The sequence below is a fragment of the Prionailurus viverrinus genome, unplaced genomic scaffold, assembly GCF_022837055.1.
Source record: "Prionailurus viverrinus isolate Anna unplaced genomic scaffold, UM_Priviv_1.0 scaffold_49, whole genome shotgun sequence".
Classification (NCBI taxonomy): Eukaryota; Metazoa; Chordata; class Mammalia; order Carnivora; family Felidae; genus Prionailurus; species Prionailurus viverrinus.
This window is the reverse complement of record NW_025927612.1, coordinates 1,452,829-1,473,949: the sequence shown is the minus strand read 5'-3', so window position 1 is coordinate 1,473,949 and position 21,121 is coordinate 1,452,829. Positions and strand designations below refer to the sequence as shown.

At 56.3% G+C, this 21,121-nt stretch overlaps 1 protein-coding gene across 4 annotated transcripts; it reads right to left on the bottom strand.

Annotated features, from left to right (window-relative positions):
- Positions 1 to 1,208: 1,208 nt before the first annotated feature.
- On the bottom strand, positions 1,209 to 21,011 carry IKBKG (inhibitor of nuclear factor kappa B kinase regulatory subunit gamma). Of its 4 annotated transcripts, XM_047847450.1 has the most exons (11): positions 20,822 to 20,974; positions 16,959 to 17,160; positions 14,042 to 14,253; positions 8,866 to 8,984; positions 6,756 to 6,908; positions 6,109 to 6,205; positions 4,877 to 5,020; positions 4,495 to 4,637; positions 4,216 to 4,277; positions 3,840 to 4,016; positions 1,209 to 2,192 (listed from the first exon to the last, which is right to left on the bottom strand). In XM_047847450.1, exons 2-10 carry the CDS (start codon positions 17,143 to 17,145, stop codon positions 3,874 to 3,876), a joined length of 1,260 nt encoding a protein of 419 aa, XP_047703406.1. In that variant the 5' UTR covers positions 17,146 to 17,160; positions 20,822 to 20,974; the 3' UTR covers positions 1,209 to 2,192; positions 3,840 to 3,873. The 4 variants fall into 4 exon arrangements, with proteins under 4 accessions (XP_047703406.1, XP_047703408.1, XP_047703405.1 ...); XM_047847452.1 differs by having other exon boundaries at positions 1,209 to 4,016; positions 20,788 to 21,011; XM_047847449.1 differs by having other exon boundaries at positions 1,209 to 4,016.
- Between the last annotated feature and the right edge of the window lie 110 nt (positions 21,012 to 21,121).

The window sequence follows — 21,121 nt, the reverse complement described above, 5'->3', positions numbered from 1 at the left end:
AATGTGACCTTACTCGGAGACGTGGTCTTTACAGCCGGGACAGTTATCAGGAAGTCACGAGGGCAGGCCCCAACCCAAGAGGACCGTGTCCTTATAAAAAGGGGACGTTTGGAAACGGACACGCACAGACACGCACATGGGGAGACCATGCCAAGCAGATGGGCCTCGAACCAGTCCTTCCCTCACAGCCCCCAGGAGGGACTGAGCCTCCCAACACGTGGATCTTGGGCTTCTGGCTTCCAGAGCCGGGAGAAAATACGTTTCTGTTGTTGGGGCTGCCCAGCCTGCCGTTCCTTGTCCTGGCAGCCCCAGCAGATACACCCCAGGAGCATCAAATCAGTCACTTAGACAATTCATTGGCAGTCACGTGAGTGTGCCCTTTTCTCAGCCACTAGCACAGACAAAACCTCAGTGCTAATACCAGGCGGACTTTGCAGTAACATACATTTTCTGTGTATCAACTTACTACGTGCAAAGTATAGGCATTCAGAAGACACATTAAATACAAAAGGAAAACTTCAGGGGCACCTGGGTGGCTCAGTCGGTTGAGCGTCCGACTTCGGCTCAGGTCATGATCTCGCGGTGAGTTCGAGCCCTGCGCCGGGCTCTGTGCTGACAGCTCAGAGCCTGGAGCCTGCTTCCCGTTCTGTGTCTCCCTCTCTGTCTGCCCCTCCCCCACTCATGCTCGCGCGCTGTCTCTCTCTCTCTCTCTCTCTCTCTCTCTCTGTCAAAAACAAACAAACATTAAAAAATTTTTTTTTTAAAAAAGGAAAACTTCATTACCGGTCATCCTACCACCCACACCCATCCAAACGGTAACCGGGTGTGCACCAGCTGCGGTTACTTTTTTATTGGGGTCACACTCTGTACAGAATCTCGTCTACTGGCTTTTTCACATTGACGTGCTACAGAGTGTTCCACGTGGCCAGATGTTCACAACACAGTCCCCAAGCACAGCTACAAAGGATGGCACGGCGAGCGCCCCTGCGATGCCAGAGTCGCTGTGTGCACCCGGCTGTCGCTTCCACTTCCGGTGGAGCGGGCTGAGGCTGCTTCCTAAGTGCTGGTTCCAGCCTGCCAAACCAGGCCCCGGCAGGGGGCCGGCCATGCACTTTGCCCGCAGGACACCCAAGGTCTTCATGTGTTGCCAGTTTGACATCACTTTTTGTCAAGTTTGTGTGTTTTAGTTACTAGTGAAGGAGAAACGCTTTCTTACTGTGCTCATTTTATTGGTCACCTGGATGTCTCTTCAGCACTGACCAGCACGTAGCCACACAGTCAAGTGTGAGCAACAAGGAAGGACTCGGGTTTCGGCGGGATGCGCTTCTAGCTCGGTCTTTGTCTCCCGAACCCAGGGTTGTGAGGGTCAAGGGGCACGGTAATTAGGTAGGCAGGCTGCTTCCCTCACAGGAGGGATCTAACCACTTATTCTAGAAGCCCAATCTCAGGAAAGCCAGAGAAGAAAGCAGAAGCCCCTCACTCCTGAGTGAATGGTGTGCTTTCAATCCTTGGGGTCTAACGTACAGTGGCCATACGGGCGCACGGCCATGCGGGTGACGCTGCCAGAACCCGAGGCAAGGTCCCGGGACGCGAACATCTGCCTTTCACTACTGCCGGGTCTCATCCTCTTCCTCTCAACTCCCTTTCAAAAGACAGGGCCGGTCACAGAGGGGCTCCCCATGCCTGTGTTCGCTACCCCGACAAAGCAGGAAGCCCGTCCCTACCCAGATGGTAGCTGGGGCCCAGGGCGAGGGCCGCTCCCTCGGCTCTGTCCCGCAGCCTCCCCCTCCTCTCCCCGCCTGTGTCTGCCGGCCCTGGCGCAGTGTCCAGCTGGGCACACGATGTCGTAAAGAGCGACATTCCCACCTGCAAGGACCTGCCCCACACCCAACCAGTCACGTGCCTCTGCAGCCACCATCACCCCGGGGAACAGAGCCCCACCAACGGAGCCACCAGCGCTGAAGACATCTGGCTTCAACTCCATTTGTCCTAGTCTGTGCGCTGTAGAAGACAGCCCTGTGCTGGGCTCAATGGTGGCCCAAAAGATGGATGCATGTCATAATCCCCAGAATTTGTGATTACGACCTTATCTGGAAAAAAAGAGTCTCTGTGGATGTAATGAAGATAACGACCTCGAAGTGAGCTCATCGTGGATATGATGTAGGTGGGCCCTACGTCCAGTGACGGGTGTCCTTGTAAGAGACAGAAAAGATGACACGGTCAGAAAAAAGAAGAGGCCATGTAACCACGGAGGCAAGCACCAGAAGCTGGGAGATAGGCCTGAAACTGATTTGCCCACCCCTGCTGTCACTGTCACCCAGATTTCAGACTCCTGACTTCCACAACCACAAAAGAATGAATTCCTGTTGTTTTAAGCCACCACATTGGTCTCTTGTCACAGGGGCCACGGGAATTTAATACCCACCCCCCGCAAACTAAAAGTGCTCTTACAGAAAAATCACAGGACCAGGACTGAATGCAGCAGGTGAGAGTCGGGGGGGGGCCTGTCCGGGCCTTTAACATTTTCCCAAAGTATAATCACGTGCAATTAGACACTTGGGCTTCGGGCAATGGAAAAGGCACCCCTGCTCCCGCAAGCGCCACCCAAGCCCTGGGCCAGGCTTGTCTTCAGCAACAGCCCGCTCCCAGCCAGGGGAGAACAGAGGAGGGCCCGAGGAGCGTAGGACATTCTCCCTCCACTTCCAACATTCTTTCCTGACAACTGCAGGGTTAACGCCCGTGGCTTTGACATCCAAGGAAACATCCAGCATCTTACAAAGCAACGATAAGGAGTGCTCCAGCGTTCACGATCTGCCAATCACACTGCCTAGTGGCCTCCCTTCACAAGCACCGCTGCTCACACAGGGCAGCGACGCGCCCGGGGAGGGCAAGAGCACGCTGCGGTGCAAGGAAAGGGAAAGGAAAAGTGTACACGTGGGAAGCGGCTCCCCGTCAGACCGGGAGCTGCTCACAACGGCAAACCCAAAGCGGTGCAGGACAGGTGGAGAGATGTGAGTATGAAAGATAACAAAGTTCAGACCCATGACACGCTGGTACAAAGTCAGGGTAGGAGAGGATCATCGCAATGTCTACCACACTCGAGAGCTGATCCTGCTTATGACCGGTAGAAAAGTGGGCAACAAGTACAAACGAGCCATTACCACCAGAAGACCTGGAGACGATCCTTCAAGCTCCACAAAGATGCTCAAACCCGCCCTTAACAGACAACCCCACGCCTGACAGATGGGCAAGGCTACAAGGAAGTGGGGGCAGCACCCTGACACCACCCACCCCGTGTGCACGTGCTCAATGCCACTGCCTCTAACAATCTGCCCCAGAGATACGTGTAACTGATGCACACGGCTGTTCGCTGTAGCATTCTCGGTGACAATAAAAGAGCGGCCACAACCCAAATGTTCGTCAGCAGCGGACTGCTTGGATCGCGCATGGTGCAGCCTCCAAACGGAATGGCACACAGCCCGCGAGAGCGCTGGCGCCACGGTGTGCTGGAGCTTGGGGGGGGCTGGCGCGGGGAAGGGCTTCTGCCCATCTCGGCTTAAGAAGTTCTCTCTGAGAGCCCTGGCCTTGATTCTCAACTTCCCCAGAGGAGGTGGAAAAAGACAGAGCCCCTAGAGGCAGGCAGTTCAAGCAGACAGAACAAACAAAAACAGCAGAGCATCGGGCCTAACTGGGGTCGCAGGTACCCTAACTGAGGCAAGCCAGCAGATGGGGGAGCTGAAGCGTGAGGTCCTCGAGCTAGCCCTTGGTGCTCAAAGAGGCGGCCCGCTCCGTGTCAGCCAGCCCGTAACCGAGGACCGGGCGCGCAGGACAGCACGCACCGTGCGGCCCCGTGCCACTCGTCAGCAGGCGGCCCTACTCGATGCACTCCATGACATGTATCTGCAGGGTGTCCATATCGGGAGCCTGATACTGGCACTTGGGGCAACAGAAGTCAGGCGGCTCCTCGGGGGGGCTTCTCCTCTGGTTGGGCAGGGCCAGGTGGAAGGAGGGGTGAGCTGGAGAAAGAGGGGAAGCCGCAGAAAGTACGGAGGCCTGTCAGAACTGTTGGGTGTGGCTCCTGGAGTCACCACCACCGGCCCCTCCCCGTTAGGCCCCCCCAGGGGGCAGTGCGCTCCACAGAGTAAGTCCGGGGAGGCGGTAAGGGGCTTTTGCTGGCACCCTCCCTCTCCACCCACCCTCCAGCGGCTCACTCACCTGGGGCAGGGGCTACGGGGGCCTGGGAGGCCTCCACGTGCCGCTTCCTCATATCTTCAATCCTTTGAAAAGAAAAACGGCCAGATCAACGAGGGCAAGTAAAGCTCCAGGGCCTACGTAGGAGGCTGAAGGGAGGGTGGGGCAGGAGGAGGGGGCGGGAAGAGGGGACGGACGGAAGGCGAAGGGCCGACAAGCCACGAGCCCTGCCTCACCGCTCACTGCGAGAGAAGGGCACCGGGTCCCAGTCCTGGGGCGGGGGGGGGGGGGGGGGGGGCCCACCTGGCGGACTCCTGGCAGCTGGCCTTCAGGCGGCTGTAGTCCCGCTGCAGCTGGGCCAGCTGCTCCTGCAGAATCTCCTTCTTCTCGGCCAGCTTCTCCCGGGCCTGCCTCTCAGCCTGGAAGTCGGCCTTGTAGATGTCCGCCTGGCAAAGCCAAGAGAGGGGCATGCCTGCCATCCGTCGGCCATTCACCGGACACTCCGTGCTGGGGGACCAGGCAGAGCTGGCTCCTGCCCTCCCACAGCCCACAGCACAAGGGAAAGTCACCCACACGTGCACCGACAGGTCGAGGAATGGCACGAGGGGCGCGAAGGGCTTCCCAGAAGCCACGGCAAAAGGACACGAGGTCCCGGAGCCAGCAGGCCACAGAGGAGCGCGCTCACCTGGGCTTTTAGCACCGGAACGGTCTCCATCACTATCTTGTGCTGCTCGGCCTCTTCCTTCAGCTTGTCAATCACTTCCTGCTTGGCCACCAGGGCCTCCTCGGCCTGTTGCAGCTGCTGCTTCAGGTCCTCCAGCTGCAGTCCCTAGAAATGGGCAAGTGGGGGGCTGCCGGAGCCCGAGCTGGCCCAGGGCAGGGGCCGGCGGCCGCTCCAGGTAACAAGAACCACGAGGAACGAGAGACCGAGGCCGGCCAGCGCCAGAGTGATGCCGACCACAAGATGTCGGTGTGTGCAGGGCCCAGGAAAGGCAAGAGGCTGGAGGGGGAACTGTGAGGTCAGCCGGTGCGACGTGCCTTTCCCAGAATCCCCAATTGCACAGCCCTCCTCCAACCCTTCAAGGGGCACCGCCAGACCCCCTCCTGAGGCCATCCTCCACACCGAGCGGGTCTCCTGCACGAACGCTCCACGACATGCCACCACTTAGCTGAGAGCCATCAGTCTTCCACCCTGCCCCCTGGTCAAAGGTCTGCTGGTCCCTCACAGAGGTCCCCCGCCCCCGCACGCACACACATACGTTACAAACACACACATGTACGTACACGCGGACAGCCACACACACCACGAAGCCTTCCTTCTGGAGACCAAGGGGCCACAGCTTTGTAACCAACTGTTCTTCACAGGGTCGGTTTCAGGCTTGACCCTTATAAGTCTCCCCTGCGTACGTTCACATCTGACAACATCCTTCGCAAAATGTGCTCGCTAGAAACTGCGCCCAGTACAGATCTGATGAGAACAAACCAGAAGAGGGCTCCCAGCCACCTTCAACAGGGGGATGGAAACATTCCCAGGGCTTACCTTGGCTCTCAGAAATCTGAGCCAGGAGCCGATCTGGTGATGGCTGGCAGGAACGACTGGCCATGGAGACAGGCAAGTTCCCAGCCCACAGAGAGAGCATCCAGAGGCCCAGCCCAGTCACCCATAGGCAGCAAACGGCACGGCACACAGATCGCCGTCTCCCCACGTCCTGCCCTGGGCTGTCACACCGCGAGCTTGACAAAGCTCTAGGACAAGTCTGGTATCCCTCCTGAAAGCCAATTCTGTCAACTCTTCAGATAGGGCCTTGAGTTCCAACGTCCCTAAATTTGGGGAACTAGGCTCCGAGTCTAGGCCACAGGGAGAGGAAGCAAGGCGGAGTCCTAGACAGTCCCAGGGACGTCTCCCCCCGTACTCACTCGGTTCCGCTCGCTGCTCACCACGCTGCTCTTGATGTGGCTGTCGTACTCCTGGAAGAGCTGGTGATAGGCCACCTGTAGCTGCGCCAGCTTCCGCCTAAGGAAAAGGAGCTTTTGCTGGAGAAACACCTCGTCCTGGCTCAGCCACAGGCTTCTGTGCCTCCCACTCCACCCTTGTCCTTCTTGTCACGTCCACACACCAGAAAGGGGGTGGCCAGGGTGCCTCCGGGCCTAGAAGGCCGTCAGCTCTGAGGCAGGCTTCACTAAATGCTCAGCATCCTTTTTTCTTAAAGCTAACATTTTTAAAAATAAGAGAAGGAACGTCTGCAACACTGTGGAACCACCTGTGCTCTTCGAAAGAGTCAGCGTCCCAAAAAACACAGAAAGGCGGGAGGACCGGCCTGGGTGCAAGGAGACTCAGAGGCACGCCAAGAAAGCCTCCCGGGGTCCCGGGCCCGATGCTGCCGACACGTGGGCCAAACGGCGCCGTGTGCACGTGGGCCACGGAGCAGACGTCGTGGGACCGAGGGTGGGCCGGCTGGGTGTGACGGCGCTAGGGGACGGGCCCTCGAAGGGCTCCTCGCCGGGGAGAGAGCCGCTGACGGCCCTCCGGCCCCTGTCGGCCCAGGGGGTGGGGCGCCACTCACTTCTCCTCCGAGGCGGCCTGGCGCTCCATGCGCAGCGCGGCCTCCACGCTCTGGCTCTGCATGCGCAGCTGGTCCACCTGCACGCTGTGCTGCTGCTGCAGGGCCTCCCGCTCGCTCTCCAGCTGCCGGGCCTGCTCGCTGGCAGCCCGGGCCCTGGCACGGGGGAAGGGGGAGGTCACGGCGGGGCCCCGGCCAGGCCGAGAAGCCCTGCGGCCCGCGGGTGCGGGCGCGCTCACAACGTCCCATCGATGCAGAACCGGTTCTGGGCGAGAAAAGGGGGAGGCTGTCCATGTCAGCGTGGAAGCACCGTCATCAGAGACGGGGCAACCGCACAGGGCTGGCTTAGGGGAGTGGCTCTCTCCCTCCCACTCAGTGTTCTAGAAGCGATGAGGCAGCTGACCCGCCGCAACGGCTCAGCCGGAGCCCCCGGCGCACACACCTGGAGTGGAGCCGCGCCCCTGCCCGGCTTGCCTCTTCTCACCTGGACCCCATGCCCCCGTCCTCGCAGCCACATCACCCCACAGCCCCCAGTCTCCCATTTCCACACTGCTCCCTAGATGTGCAGGCCCAGGCTCCAGCCATGTCATCCTGCTGGCCCAAGGCCTCACGTGGTCCTCTCTGTGGAGGCGACAGTGGCTCCTTCTGGGTGGGAGAGGCCACCGGGGACGGTCACTGCTACCACTGTCCAAATGCACGGAGCACACTGCCCTCTGTGATCTGTCCTGCCCAGGGCACAGAAGTGTATGAAGTCTGCAGCTCTTAAAATGGCCACGTGGGAAACCCTAGGTGTGAGCGAGGCCGTGTCCACGCTGTCCAGTTCAGCATTTGAGTGCCAGACCACATCAGGAGGGACACAAAAGGATGTTGCTCAACAGCCCAGAATTGCTGAAGTAAACATTCGTGCGGGGTCGTTAACCGACCAAAGTTGCCTCTAGCTGTTTCTTTTATGTACACAGAAAAAGACAGGCAGAAAAGACACCAAATTGTCCTACAGGTGATACACGTGATTTTAGAAAGCTAGACGTACAGAAGAGTCCACCGGGGAAAATACCAGAACATGACGAGCCAGAGGCCACCAAGCTCGGCCTTCTGATGCCTTTCCTCACTCACGGTCGGCTTTCTGGATGGAAGCACATTCACGTGGTCTCTCACCTCGCTCTGATACTGGAAAACTCGGGTCCGCTCCCCTCAGCGCCTTCAGGAAGGCGTCTTTGCCACCGCCCAGTGCACCCCAATCACCTCCTGCACCGGGAGAGCTGGACCCGCTGTCAGGGGGACCCATCTTTCTTTCTGGACGGCAGCACCTGGGTGGCATGAGAGTGCGGTGGGGGGGGGGGGACATCTGTGCCCTCTGACCCAATGACCCCACTACAGGAAGCCCTCTGCAGAAAAGAGCAACCGGCAGGCCACTCACATTAGCAGAGCCACTTGCCAAGTCAGCCCTCTGGTGGCACCCGGGCAATGGGCTGGTGCGGGTCCCTGAAACGACATGACACTTTGCCTACTGACAAGGGTGGTCCCTGCGCCTGGACTGCTCGCACAACTGGCTGGTTTATTCATAGCACCTGCTTTGCAAGGGGGCAGGGAGTTTGCTGTGTGCCCGGCAGAGGGGGCCCATGTGACCAGCGTCCAATAAGACCCCTGCTGCTGAGTCTTGAGTGGGTTCCCTTGGTCTCCAGGGATGTATCTGTCACTGCTGGAGAAGGGAGAGCACTCAGCCGGCCCCCCACGGAAGGGGGGAGGGAGCCCAAGGCGTGGAGTCCTTCACCCCGACCTGTGTCTTCTGTCCTCACGGGTCCTGTGTGCCCTCTCCCTGTAATAACCTCAGCTGTGAGAGCACGGAGTACTTCTAGAGGATAACTGTGGATCACGGGTGTGCTCCTAGGGTCTCCCCAAAATGCTCCCTAAGGAAATGATCCAAGCTCCAGCAAAAGGTCAGGGAGCCCAGAAGCACCGCTGGGCTCCAGATTCTCCAAGCCCCTGTGTGCTCACACTCCACATTTTCCAGTCGATTCTCTCCCAGAGGAACCCCCCCAGAGGTCCCGAAGGTGCCTCACTCTTCTCAGGCACCGCGACAGCAGCCCCTGGCGGGCTCTCCCTTCCCACTCACCTGCCCTCCAAAGCCTGCCGCTCTTTGATGGCGGCCTCCAAGCGACTCTGGCTCTCTTGGAGCTCCCCCAACAAGGACGTCACCTGGGCTTTCACTGACGCCTTGTCCTCAGCCAACTGCTGTGTGAAAAAAAGCCACTTCCCATTAGTGATGCTTTCTTGCCAGCTGCCCACCCCCAGCGCCCCTGAGCCCCAGGGCAGCCTGCAGGCACTGAGACATCACCTAAGGGCTTCTCTCCTGCCCCCAGTGCCACCACTCATCTGGTCTCTCACCTCCAGAAGCTTCCCAACCCCAACAAGGCAAGTCTCCTGGGACCCCACACCCCCAAGCCCCTCCTCATCCCCATGGATGGTAGCATGGAGCTGCCTCGAGTTTCATGAGGCTGGCGAGCAGGCTGCGAGGACGGAGCCGAGTGGGAATCTCTCAGCCTCTGAGACTTGCCGCCAACGGAGGGGAGACCTAAAGACAGTGTCAAAATACACGCTCCACCCACAGGCTGAGGCTGCCAGAAGGAGCGCTGAGACGGACTGATGTGTTTCCAGAAGACCTACGCCAGTGACAAAACTCAAGAGCCGTTCATACGCCCTGAGGCCCATCCTCCCTCATCCAACTGTCCACACCAGGTCCCCTGCAACCTCAAGCCACTCAAGCCCAGGGTTGGCCTCGGTCCTCTGCATCCCGAACCCTCCATAGCGAATAACACTCCTGTCCTCTGTACCCCCACCCTGGGCTCCTGTGCGGGCACCACACCAATGCTCCTTCCCTTCTCTGCAGGGACTGTGGCCCAAACCCCCGGCTTTCTGCATATACATACCTGGGGCTGGTCTGCAGGCCTGCTGTCCCCCTGCAGGCTAACAGGACAGACTCCTCCCACGAGCCCAGCCCGGCTGTCCAACCACCTGCCCCACGGGTCCATATCTGTGCCCATCAGCAGACCCCATCGGCTAGCGCCCACCCCACTAAAGGCCCTCGCCGGGGGCTGCGATGGCGTCCACCTGGCCTCCTCCTCCGCTCCCGCACCTGTAGGAGTCAGTCTCCTGGGTCTTCTCTAAAGAATCACAAAGCAGGGCTTACAACAGCAGGAATTTACTGCCTCCCAGTTCTGGAGGCCAGAAGTCCAAGAGCAAGGAGCAGGCAGGGTTGCTGCCTTTTGGGGGCTCTGCAGGAAAATCTGCGCCGGGCCTCCGTCCTGGCCTCAGAGGCCACCAGCGCTCCTTGGCCCGTAGATGCTTTGCCCCGATCTCTACTTCTGTCATCTCGTGGCCATCTTCCCTGTGTGTGTTTGGACAGACCCATCCTGATCCAGCATGACCACATCCTAACTACTATTTCTCTTTTTTATGAAAACTTTCTTTAACTTTTATTTTTGAGAGACAGAGTGAGTCAGAGCGTGAGCAGGGGAGGGGCAGAGAGAGAGACCCAGAATCTGAAGCAGGCTCCAGGCTCTGAGCTGTCAGCACAGAGCCCGACACGGGGCTCAAACTCACGGACCACAAGATCGTGACCTGAGCTGAAGTTGGATGCTCATCTGACTGAGCCATCCAGGCGCCCCCCCCCCTTTTTTTTTAATTTATTTATTTTGAGAGAGAGAGAGAGAGAACATGTATGTGTAAGCAGGGGAGGGGCAGTTAAAGGGAAAGAGAGACTCCCAAGCTGGTTCCTTGCTGTCAGCACAGAGCCCGATGTGGGGCTCGAGCCCACAAACGGTGAGATCACGACCTAAGCTGAAATCAGTCGGACACTTGACAGCCTGAGCCACCCAGGCACCTCTAACTTTACTACTTCTGCAAAGACCCTATTTTCAAATAATATCGCATTCTGACGTAAAGAGTGTAGGATGTGGACATTTGTTTTGGGGGGACACAATTCAACCCATAACAGTCCCCCCTATACTCTACAATCTACATGAAACCAAATAATGTCTCACACTAGCACAGAAGCCCCCACAGTCCCTGTCACACTCGGGTCAAAGCCCAAATCCTTCCATTGGCCCCACAAAGCCCACAAAACCAGCCCCTACCATGACTCTCCCAACCACTCCTCAGCCACTTCCACACAGCCTCAGTCATGTTTGCCTCTCGGATGGTCCCTGAAAATGACAGGCATGCCCCTGCCTCAGGACCTTTGCACATGCTCCCCCCCCCCACCCGCCACAAAACATGCTCTCCCCAGATACCCATGCGGCCCAGCCCCTCACTGTGTTCTGGTCCTTACTAGAAGACACCTCAGTGAAGGTCTCCCCACTGAACAGTGCAAATTCCCCACACCACCTGGCCTGTCACATCAGCATCTCCACTTGGGTATCTAGTAGTGTTCTCGAGATGAACCTCTCTTAATCTGCACTCCTGATGGCCCCCCAAAACCAGTTCCCCCCCACAGCCCTCCTTATTGTCGGCAGATGGCAAATCCATCCTCCAGCTACCAGCACAGAAACCTTGGAGTCCCTCTGGACTCCTGTGTCTCACGGCTCACGTCCAATGCATCAGGAAACCCTGTCAAAATATATCCCGGATCTATTTGATGATACTGAGCGATTAACGTTGACTGTTCCGGGCAGGACAGCGGTATTGTGGTTATGTCTTCTCTAAGCCCTCTCTCACAGACGCACACTGAAATATTCACGGATGAAAGCACACAGCGTCTAGAACTTGCTTCAAACTAACGGGGGAGCCACTAGGTATGTACCCGATAATGGAAACACATGTCCACCCCCAAATGTTCATGGCAGCATTACCGGGGGCGCCTGACTGGCTCAGTGGGAGGTCATGAGTTGGAGCCCCACGTTGGATACAGAGATTAAGGAGATAAAACTTAAAATAAAAAATAAATACACAGCAGCATTACTCACCAGCTAAAGAGTGGAAATGAGCCAAATGTCCGTGAACTGATGAACGGGAAAACAAACTGTGGTATCTGCGTACACCGGGATATCACCCGGCATGAAAGGAACAGCACGCACACACTCACGCTGCAACGTGGATGAGCCTCAAAAACACCATGCAGAGTGGAGGAAGCCAGAGGTGAGGGGCACACGCTGGATGGTCCCACTGGCATGCGAGGTCCGGCACAAGCACACCCACAGACAGAAAGCAGACCAGGGAGTGCCAGGGGCTGGGGAGAGGGTGGGGAGTGACTGCTAACGGGGGTGGGGTTTCTTCTGGAGGGGAGCGCGAGGCTGGGGAGGAGGAAAATGTTTTGGAACTAGTGGCAATGGTTCTACAAGTCTACAAATACGCCCAAAATACCACTGGATTCTATACTTCAAAAGGGTGACTTTTATGGCGTGTGAATTTTATCTCAGCAAAACCGTTAAAAAATTCCAACGTATTGTTCTACTGACTTCTCCAGTGACGGGCACTCGGGCTGTGCCCAGGTTTTTGCTCTGCTCAATGGACAAGAGCTTCTCTGAGATGCCCACCTTGGGTGAGGCTGCTCAGTCAGGGGCAACCTGAATTTTCAACTTAGAGAGAAAATGCTTTTCAGAGCTGACAGGCTTGTCAGCGGAGAAACAGGGCTACCGCAGGGGTCCTGGCCCCTGCCGGGAAACCAGCACCCTGTCACGGGAGCCGGGGCCGGCCGGTGGGGGCTCCCGGGGCTGCACGGACAGAGGCCCTGAAGGCACTTAGTAAAGAGCAGTGAGTCCATCTGTCCGAGGCTGTAATGGGCTGAATGGCAGCCCCCAAAAGATAGGTCCACGTCCTAACCCGCAGAACCTATGAATGGGACCTGATTCACAGATGCAATCAAGTTAAGATGAAGCCGTACTGGAGGAGGTGGGGGAGGGAGACCCAATGACTGTTGAGAACTACAAAAGATGTCAGCACAAAACGACTTTGACTCCATCCGAAGCCCTGCACTCAGAGCCGATCTAAGAAAGCTCAGCGCTGCCAAAATTGCCTGTTCTAGCCATCACCAGACCTAGGCCCCCACCTCCGCTCACTTAGAGCATTTACTAAGAGGCCTCCCTAATGTGAAGCCTTCCTCTGTCCCTTTGGAACATCTGCGCACCTCCCACAACCCGGGACACTTTCTCAAGGGCTTGAGAACCATTCCCAGGCTCTGTGCGGGACAGAATGCTAACTTCCGTAACTGCCAGCTAGCCTCATGTATCTACACCGATGGCCCCTTTGTGAGTTTTCACTTGAGCCCCGGATCACTGCCCCTCCGTCCCCATCACTCTTTATGTCGCCAGTCACCTCTGCAAATCACAGTGGAGCTCAGCTCATCCCCTGCTGTCAGTAATTACCAAATAAAACCCGTTCTCACCACTGCAACTACCGTCCAGCTGTATTTCTCTCTGACCCTGGTGTCTTCATAAGAGGGGGAGGAGAGACACACGGACATGGGGAGAAGGCAAGGTGACCACGGAGACAGAAGTGGAGCGCTGTGTCCACAGGCCACGGGAGGCCAACCATCACAGCCATAAGCCAAGGTGGGGAAAGCAGCCTGGCCCAGGTTCTCCCTCGCGGCCTCCGGGAGGCACCCGTCCCGCCCAGACCTTGCTCTTGCACTTCTGGCCTCCAGGACCGGGAGGCAGTACATTTGTTTCTTAGAGCCACCCAGTCTGTGGCCCTTTGTTATGGCGGCTCCAGGAACCCGGCACACTTCCCTGAGGGCCCTGCCAGGCCGTCTGCGCCGACAGTGTGATTCCTGGTGGGGCCCCGGCTTCACATCTGGGGGGCAGAGACTGAGGATCTGAGGTCAGCCACGCGGGAGCCCCGGGCCCACAGGACCGACCCCCACTGAAGACCCCGGACGCCGGTGCTCAGGGAAGCTTCCCCGGCGGTGGCATCCTGTGCGCGTCGTCACGGGTCACCGTGGGTCGGACCGCACTGCCCCACGACCCCCCTGGCCAGGGACCCGGAAGCCCACCCCCGGTCTGTCCCGGACCCCGCCGTACGCCCCTTTGGTCCTTGCTGACTCCCCCCTGTATCCTCTCACTGTAAGCAGCCATCGTCACGGCCGTAACCACGAGTAGGACGGCTCTGCTGAGTTCCGTGGCCCTCCTAGTGCAGCACCGAGCCTGAGGGTGCTCTCGGGGACCCCTGACCCCAGCTGCCCTCTGGGAATGCTGGCGTCCCTGCGGTTTGCAGAATGCAGGCGGCTGGTGTCACAGGTGGCCGGCAGCCCCGGCCGGCCGGCTCCGGGGAAGGACCCACCCTGCCCCTCTGACTACCTTCTGGCATCTCTTCAGATGTTCCACCTCCTGCAGGGCCTGCTCCCTCTGCCTCCTCAGGTCGAGCTTCTCCAGGCTCAGTCTCTCCACCAGTTTCCTGGCTTCCTGGAATTTCTGCATGAGGAACTCCTTCTCTTTCCTCTGGCTGCCTTGGAAACGCTGCAGCTCCTCACAGCGCTCCCGAAGCATCTGGTTGCTCTGCCGGATGGCATCTGGCGGCAGAGGAGAGAGCAGAGAGGTGAGACCCGGTGGGCGCCCCACCAGCCCCTACCTGGGCCCATCACGGCACCCTCCCCACATGCGGCCTCTTACACAGACGTGGCTTTGAGATGGTTCCTTTTATTTTACGTAACACTTTCAGCATCAATTACGCCGACGGCCAGCACCTAAATTTCTCCAAACAAATCAGCTTCACTCAAAAGTGTGTGCCAAATGGCACTCTCTTTGTAAGTGACTCGAACTCATTCTGGTCATCTGTACTGTGGCCGGGTCAGAGGCACGCCTGCCTGCCCTGGGGCGCTCAGTCACAGTCTTAGGCGGAGGGAAATCCTACCCTGCCTGCAGACTCCAGGAAGGCCACCAGGGGAAACTCCCTGTGCCATCACTGGCTGCGGCCTGGGAGCACCAGGTTTGCAGGTGGCCTCCCTGAGCTTTACCGTCCTCGTGTGCCTGTTCAACGGGGATAATCGCACCCACCTCATAGGACGCGGAGGGTTAAATGAAAAAGCAAAGTGCCCAGGGCACAATAAACACACAGGAGACAGCCAGTACCCCTCTCACCAGGCCAAAGGATGCGCGTGTGCAAAGGCCAGACAGTCAGCAGAGGCTGAGGAAAGGAGAGCCACACACCCAAGGACACCCCAGGCAGCAGAGGACCATCGAGCGTTGACAAAACCGATCAGTGACACATGAAGGTTCTAGCAACTACAGAACCATATAAGATAGGAACAGGCAATAGCTTCACGTCACCCTCTGGTCAAAACCCTTGACCTGACGGAACATTCTTTCACTCAAACTACAGTGGCTTTGGAGCCCGGCTCCAGAGTCACCTTCTGCACTCTCCCGTCCCCGTGTGACTTCTCCCCTGCAGGGCTTCCAGCTTCACTCGCCCGACTCCACCTGTTGTAATCCTGCTCGGTTCCCCACCTAAGGCTCAACTCATATGTGACTTCTTTTTCTACTGAGGTAAAACTCACGTAACATCAAATTAATCATTTTAACTATTTTAAAGTATACAGTAATTGAGTGGCTTTCACGTATTCACAAAGCTATGCACCCATCACCTCTAGCTACCTCTAGAACATTTCCACCACCACCCCCAAAAAGCCCATACCCACTGGCAGTCACTTCCCCTGGCCCCCAGCCTCTGGCATCCACTTATCTGTTCCTCTCTCTGGATTCACCCCTCTTGCACATGTCACATAAATGCACTCCTACACTAGCTTAATGCAATTTCTTCCATGACATTTTCCCCCACACACATACTCATTCCAAGAGAAGTCTGTGTCCTCTCCCTGCCCCCTCCTCCTTAGACACAATCATGGGCATTGTTGGGGAGCAGACACCTTCAGGGCCCTGGCGGTTTGACCCAGGACCTGACACAGAGCACCCATTTAACAGGAATGTGCACAGCCGATGCTGTGTGGAGCCAACACACTGAACAACCGTGGGCCAGATGCACAGAAGCAATCCATGCAGCTTCAAGGTCTCTACCTGCTACTAAAGCCTGAGCTCCCTGGGTGGGGAGCTGGTGGTGCCATAATCCCTCTACACCCAGCCTGACAAACTGTCACCCCAAGTTCATGTTGCCAGAGCACCCTGCTGGGGACCAGCAGAGGCCACACATGTAGCTGTGGAAGGTGAGCTGTCTCCCTGCCCCCAACCTGGCCACCAGCTCCATGTGACCCCAACATAGCAAGGCATTTGACAACATTAAGAACACTGTTTGTTGTGATAACTGGAGGAGTGCTATTGGCATCTAGGGGTAGATGCTAGGGATGCTACTCGATACTATGCAGTGACCAGGACAGCCCCTAGATGTCTAAGCGTGATTACAAGGCAGGGAGCAAGGGTAGGGTACTGTCACACGCCAGGCAGAAATGTGCCCCTTCCCAAGGGTGGCCACCCTGCCTGAGAGGCAAGGTGCAGGCCCCTGGGACCTGGAGAAGCTGCCGCAGAATACCAGTGAGGACGCGGCAGATGAGCAGATGAGCGGGTGGGGGCGGTGACGAAGACAGACAGGAACTGGTTCCAGGTTCCAGGAGCCACCGCCGGGCCTGTGGTTACGCCCCGCACAAGCTGAACCAGAAATCCCCTTTCCCAAAGCAGCCCGCAGGCCCTTCCCAGGGCAGGCCACGCCCCCTTCCCAAAGCAGCCCTCAGGCCTTTCCCAAGGCAGGCCGCGCCCCCTCCCAAAGCTGCCCGCAGGCCCTTCCCGGAACAGGCCACGCCCCCTTCCTGGGAGCCTCCCGGCTACTCCCAGGATAGCCAGTGCTTCATGATGGATCAGGAGGAGGCAGAAAAGTCTGGCCCCGTTGGCCCAAATGGGGCAACTCAGAACGGTGGCTCCGGTTCCAGAGCTCCCGGTAGGGTCGGCCTGCACTGCTGTCCAGCTTCTCCCCGTGCCCACCCCTGCTCCTTCCCTGTCCTTCCCTTCCCTTCCCCAAGAGTGGTCCTGTGTAGGCGCACTCTAAATAAACCTCCTGCACATTAATCTATACCTCAGAGTCCATTTCCAGGGAATTCCCTCCTCAAACAAAAAGGGAGGGTGGCTGAGTTTGAATCACTAGCTGGCTCTCAGGTGTACTCCCACCCCAGACCCAGTAAAAGCAGAGGCACCAGTGAGGAGAGTAAGCCTCCCCCACCAACAGGGCTGGGACCTCTGACGTTTTACTCTGCACACCTGCTATCTTCCTCACCTCGGAGCTCTTGATTCTCCTCCACACAGCGTTGGAAGGTCTCAGGAGTGCCCTGCTCAGAAGGTAGGTGGGGCATAGCTGGCTTCCCCAGAGAAGACTCTTCACCCAGCACGTCCTGGTCCCCTGCCGGGCCGCCGCTGGGCTGCACCATCTCACACAGCTGACTCTTCCAGGGGGGCCTGCTCATCCAACAAGTCAGAGTCTGGAAGAGCAAGGCAGCAGAGGTGTCACATGAGACCCTCGCCGAATTCTCTTACCTTGAAGGACAGGGAGTGCAGTCTGTGCAGGAGTTCCAAGGCCACACTTTAAGCAGAATGCCAGGCATTGTGTCAAGTGTAATAGGATGCTAAAATGGGCTTTTCAGTCTAAACGGGGGATATACTTTCATTCCAAAGGGAGGTTCAGGCCCATATGTGGGATTAGAAAGGCTATGTGTATGGCTCAGCACTTGTTATAAACTCTGTCTGGCACCTATCTCCAGGCTGTAAACTGAAATTAAGAATTTAGGGGTGCCTGGGTGGCTCAGTTGAGCGTCAGACTCTTGATTTCACCTCGGGTCATGATCTCGAGGTTCAATAGTTTGAGCCTCATGTCAGGCTCCATGTTTACAGCATGGAGCCTGCCTAGGAGTCTCTCCCCCTCTCTCTCTCTGCCCCCTCCTGCGCACACACGTTCTCTGTCTCTCTCTCTCAAAATAAATAAACTTAAAAAAAATTCCCCAGAGAGTGGAAATTAGGGAGAGAATTATTTTTGTAGGGAGGTATCAGTGTGCTGTGAATCCTACCTGCTACATACACCTCCGAGCAGGAGTGAAGGGTTTTGGCCCCTTACCTAGTGTAGTGGGTTGAATGATGGCCCCCAGCAAGATATGTCCATGTTCTGACCTTATTTGCAAAAGGGGCTTTTTGCAGGTGTAAGTAACTGAAGGATCTTGAGATGAGATCATCCTGGATTAGAGTGGCCTTAAGTCCAATGACAAATCTCCTTATAAGAGACAGAAAAGGAGAGACACAGACACAGAGAAGACAACGTCACAACAAAGGCAGAGAGTTATGTGGCCAAGAGCCAAGGCATGCCTGGAAGAGGCAAGACGGGTCGTCCCCTAGAGCCTGCGGGGGGAGCGTGGTCCTGCAGACTCCTTAATTCCAGAGTTCTGGCCTCCAGAGCTGGGAGAGGATAAATGTGTTACCTAGCCACTCGGCTTGTGGTCATCTCTCACAGCAGCTCTAGGAAATTAATCTGCCGAGTAAGGGGAGCTTCAAGGACACTGCTCAGAACCACATGAGTGTTCCCTGGAGCTGAGGGCTAGAATGGGACATCCAGTGTCTGCTGCGCACTGAGGGATCTGAAAGTGGGAGCTGGACTCGCAGCCTAAGAGAGCAGGCTGAGCTGCGCGCACTCCCCCATGGACTAGTCGGCAATGTGGGGCAGCACTAGCCTGGAGCCCTTATAAATTCCACCCAAGAAGACTGACTACCTGGAGGAGGAAGCCAATCCCAACACAAGCTTCCAGGAGCAGGCCTGCGCTCAGAGAGGACGGCTTTAACGCTGAATAAACTATTACGCTGATAATGCTCCCCTGAACGCCCCACTGAACCATCCATCCACAGGATGTGATGAGCCACCAGTCCTTCCCTCAGCTTCCAGAAAAGCACACTCTCCTGGTTCTCCTACCTCACTGGCTGCTCCTGCTCAGGCTCTTTCACTGGATCCTCCTCACCAAGCCACCCTATCATGTTGTGGTGCCCCAGAGCTCTGTTCCGGGGTCTCTTCTCTAACATCGGTCACCCCAATACAGAGTTCATTCAGCCTCTCAGTTTTAACCCCCATCCTCTTGCTGACGACGCCCAAACCCAGCATCTCCACTTGGATATCTAGTAGTGTTCTCAAAACTAACCTTAAAATTGCACTCCTGACAGCCCCCAAAAGCCAGTCCCCCTCCCCCAGCCCTCCTTATTGTCAGTGGATGGCAAATCCATCCTCCAGCTACCAGGACAGAAACCTTGGAGTCCCTCTGGACTCCTGTGTCTCTCGGCTCACGTCTAATGCATCAGGAAATCCTGTCAAAACGTATCCCAGAATCTATTTGATGACAGTGAGCAATTAATACTATTTTAGGTGTGATAGTGCTATTTTGTTCATGTTTTTTTTAATCCTTTCTTAGAGATGCATACTGAAATACTTAGAAGTGAAATTATACAGTGTCTGGAATTTGCTACTAGGTACCTATCTCCCCGGCAGAAACAAAAACACATGTACACACGCAAATGCTCACAGCAGCATTACTCACAATGGCCAAAGAGTGAAAATGACCCAAAAGTCCATCAACTGATGAGTAAAAGTCCAGCACATTCTCATGCCAAAAAATGGACCAGTCTTACACACATAACACTAAAAGAAGCAATTCACAAGAGACAACATATTGTGTGATTACATTTATGGGAAATGTCCAGAACACGCAAACCCATAGAGACAGAATGATTGGTGGATGCTTAAGAGCTGAGAGATAGGGGGTAATGAAGGTGATAGCTAACGAGGTGCGGGGTTTTTTTGGAGTCATGAAAATGTTCCGGAATGAGATAGTGGTGATGCTTACGAGGTGCAGGGTTTTTTTGGAGTCATGAAAATATTCTGGAATGAGACAGTGGTGATGGTTGCACAACTCTGGATATACTACAAACCAGGGAGCTGTACACTTTAAATGGGTGAATTGGGTGGTATGAGAATTATGTCCCAAAGCCACTATTGAAAATAATAATAACAAGAGATGTGTGTGAGAAGCATAAATTAAACAAAAGTAGCCCTGGGGCGCCTGGGTGGCTCAGTCGGATGAGCATCCAACTTCAGCTCAGGTCAAGATCTCGTGGTTTGTGAGTTCGAGCCCTGCGTCGGGCTCTGTGCTGACAGCTCAGAGCCTGGAGCCTGCTTCGGATTCTGTGTCTCATTCTTTCTCTGCCCCTCCCCCACTTGTGCCCTGTCTCTCTCAAAAATAAATAAATGTAAAAACAATTTTTAAACAAAAGTAGCCATGAGTTGACAACTGTCAAAGCTGGGAGATGAGTACATGGGGTTTACTATTCTATTCTTTCTACTTTTGTACATCTTTGGACTTTTTCATAATAAAATGTTCAAAGCACCACCACCTCTCATCTGGATTACTGCGATAACCTCCTAAAAGGTCACCCTGCTCCTAACTCTTGTCCCCTATAATTTGTTCTCCCCACAGGGGCAGACTGGCCTAACAGGTAATTCTGATCACGTCCCTCCTCTACTCTGTTCCCTACCAGTTCCTCATTGCCCTCCGTGTAAAAGCCAAGGTCCCTAAAACGGCCTGAAAAGCCCTCAACTGTCTGGTCCCTCATTGCTTCTTCTCCAGGTATTCTCCCCTCACACACTCTACTCCAGCTACAGTGGCCTCCTTGCCATTCCTTGAACACGCCAGGATGGCTCATCCATCCCCAAGTCACAGAAACGGTTTGAGGTCGGGTAGACATTAATCGTTTTGCAAAGCGAGGCACATGAAGTAAGACACGTAGCTGCCAAACTATATTTGAAGCCTTTTTAAAGAACTTAACCTCCAATGCAGTCAAGTTTAATGAACAGAAAATGTCTCGGAACTAGAAGAGTCATCCACAAAGCAGGGGTGTGGTCAGACTCCGCAGCGGTGGCGGAGGACGGAAACAGTCCCGCTCGCCAGCAAGGTAACCCGGCCCCTGCATCTGCCGGCCGCGGCCGGTGCGCTACAAGCAGGCAGCAGAAATGGGCCAGGCCCAAAAGGAAAGGGAAGCCTGGATGTCCGGGGGAGTCTCGGAGACAGCGGAACGCTCACCGAAAGTACCCTGTCTTCGAGAAGACGACCACACCTGTCAGGAGAGTCGGTCCGAAGAGAAGCGCAGGAACAGCGAGCCGCGAGCACTCCTCGGGCTCCGGCGCTCCGAGAAAGTCCGGGTTCTGCGGTCACCTTTTCCTTCTCCCGCTGCCGAAATTCACACTTCCGGCTTCCGGTGTCGTAGCTGTGAGATCCGGAAGTAAAACACGCAAGCCCCGCCCCCACCCAGGAGCCGGCAGAGATGTGGCAGAGGCTGCTCCCGAGGGGAACCCGAGCCCGTCAGCCTTCGCTGGCCCACAGGACGTTCCCAGTGATATGCAGCACCTGGTGCTTT

Bases quoted from the DNA above. Each gene is read 5' to 3' on its own strand.
- IKBKG (XM_047847452.1), bottom strand. From the start codon at position 17,145: ATGAGCAGGCCCCCCTGGAAGAGTCAGCTGTGTGAGATGGTGCAGCCC. The intron at 8,985-14,041 runs GTAGTCAGAGGG...TTTTTCACACAG, and splicing joins ATCTGAAGAGATGCCAGAAG to CAGTTGGCTGAGGACAAGGC. The intron at 6,909-8,865 runs GTGAGTGGGAAG...CCCCCGTGCCAG, and splicing joins CGGCAGGCTTTGGAGGGCAG to GGCCCGGGCTGCCAGCGAGC.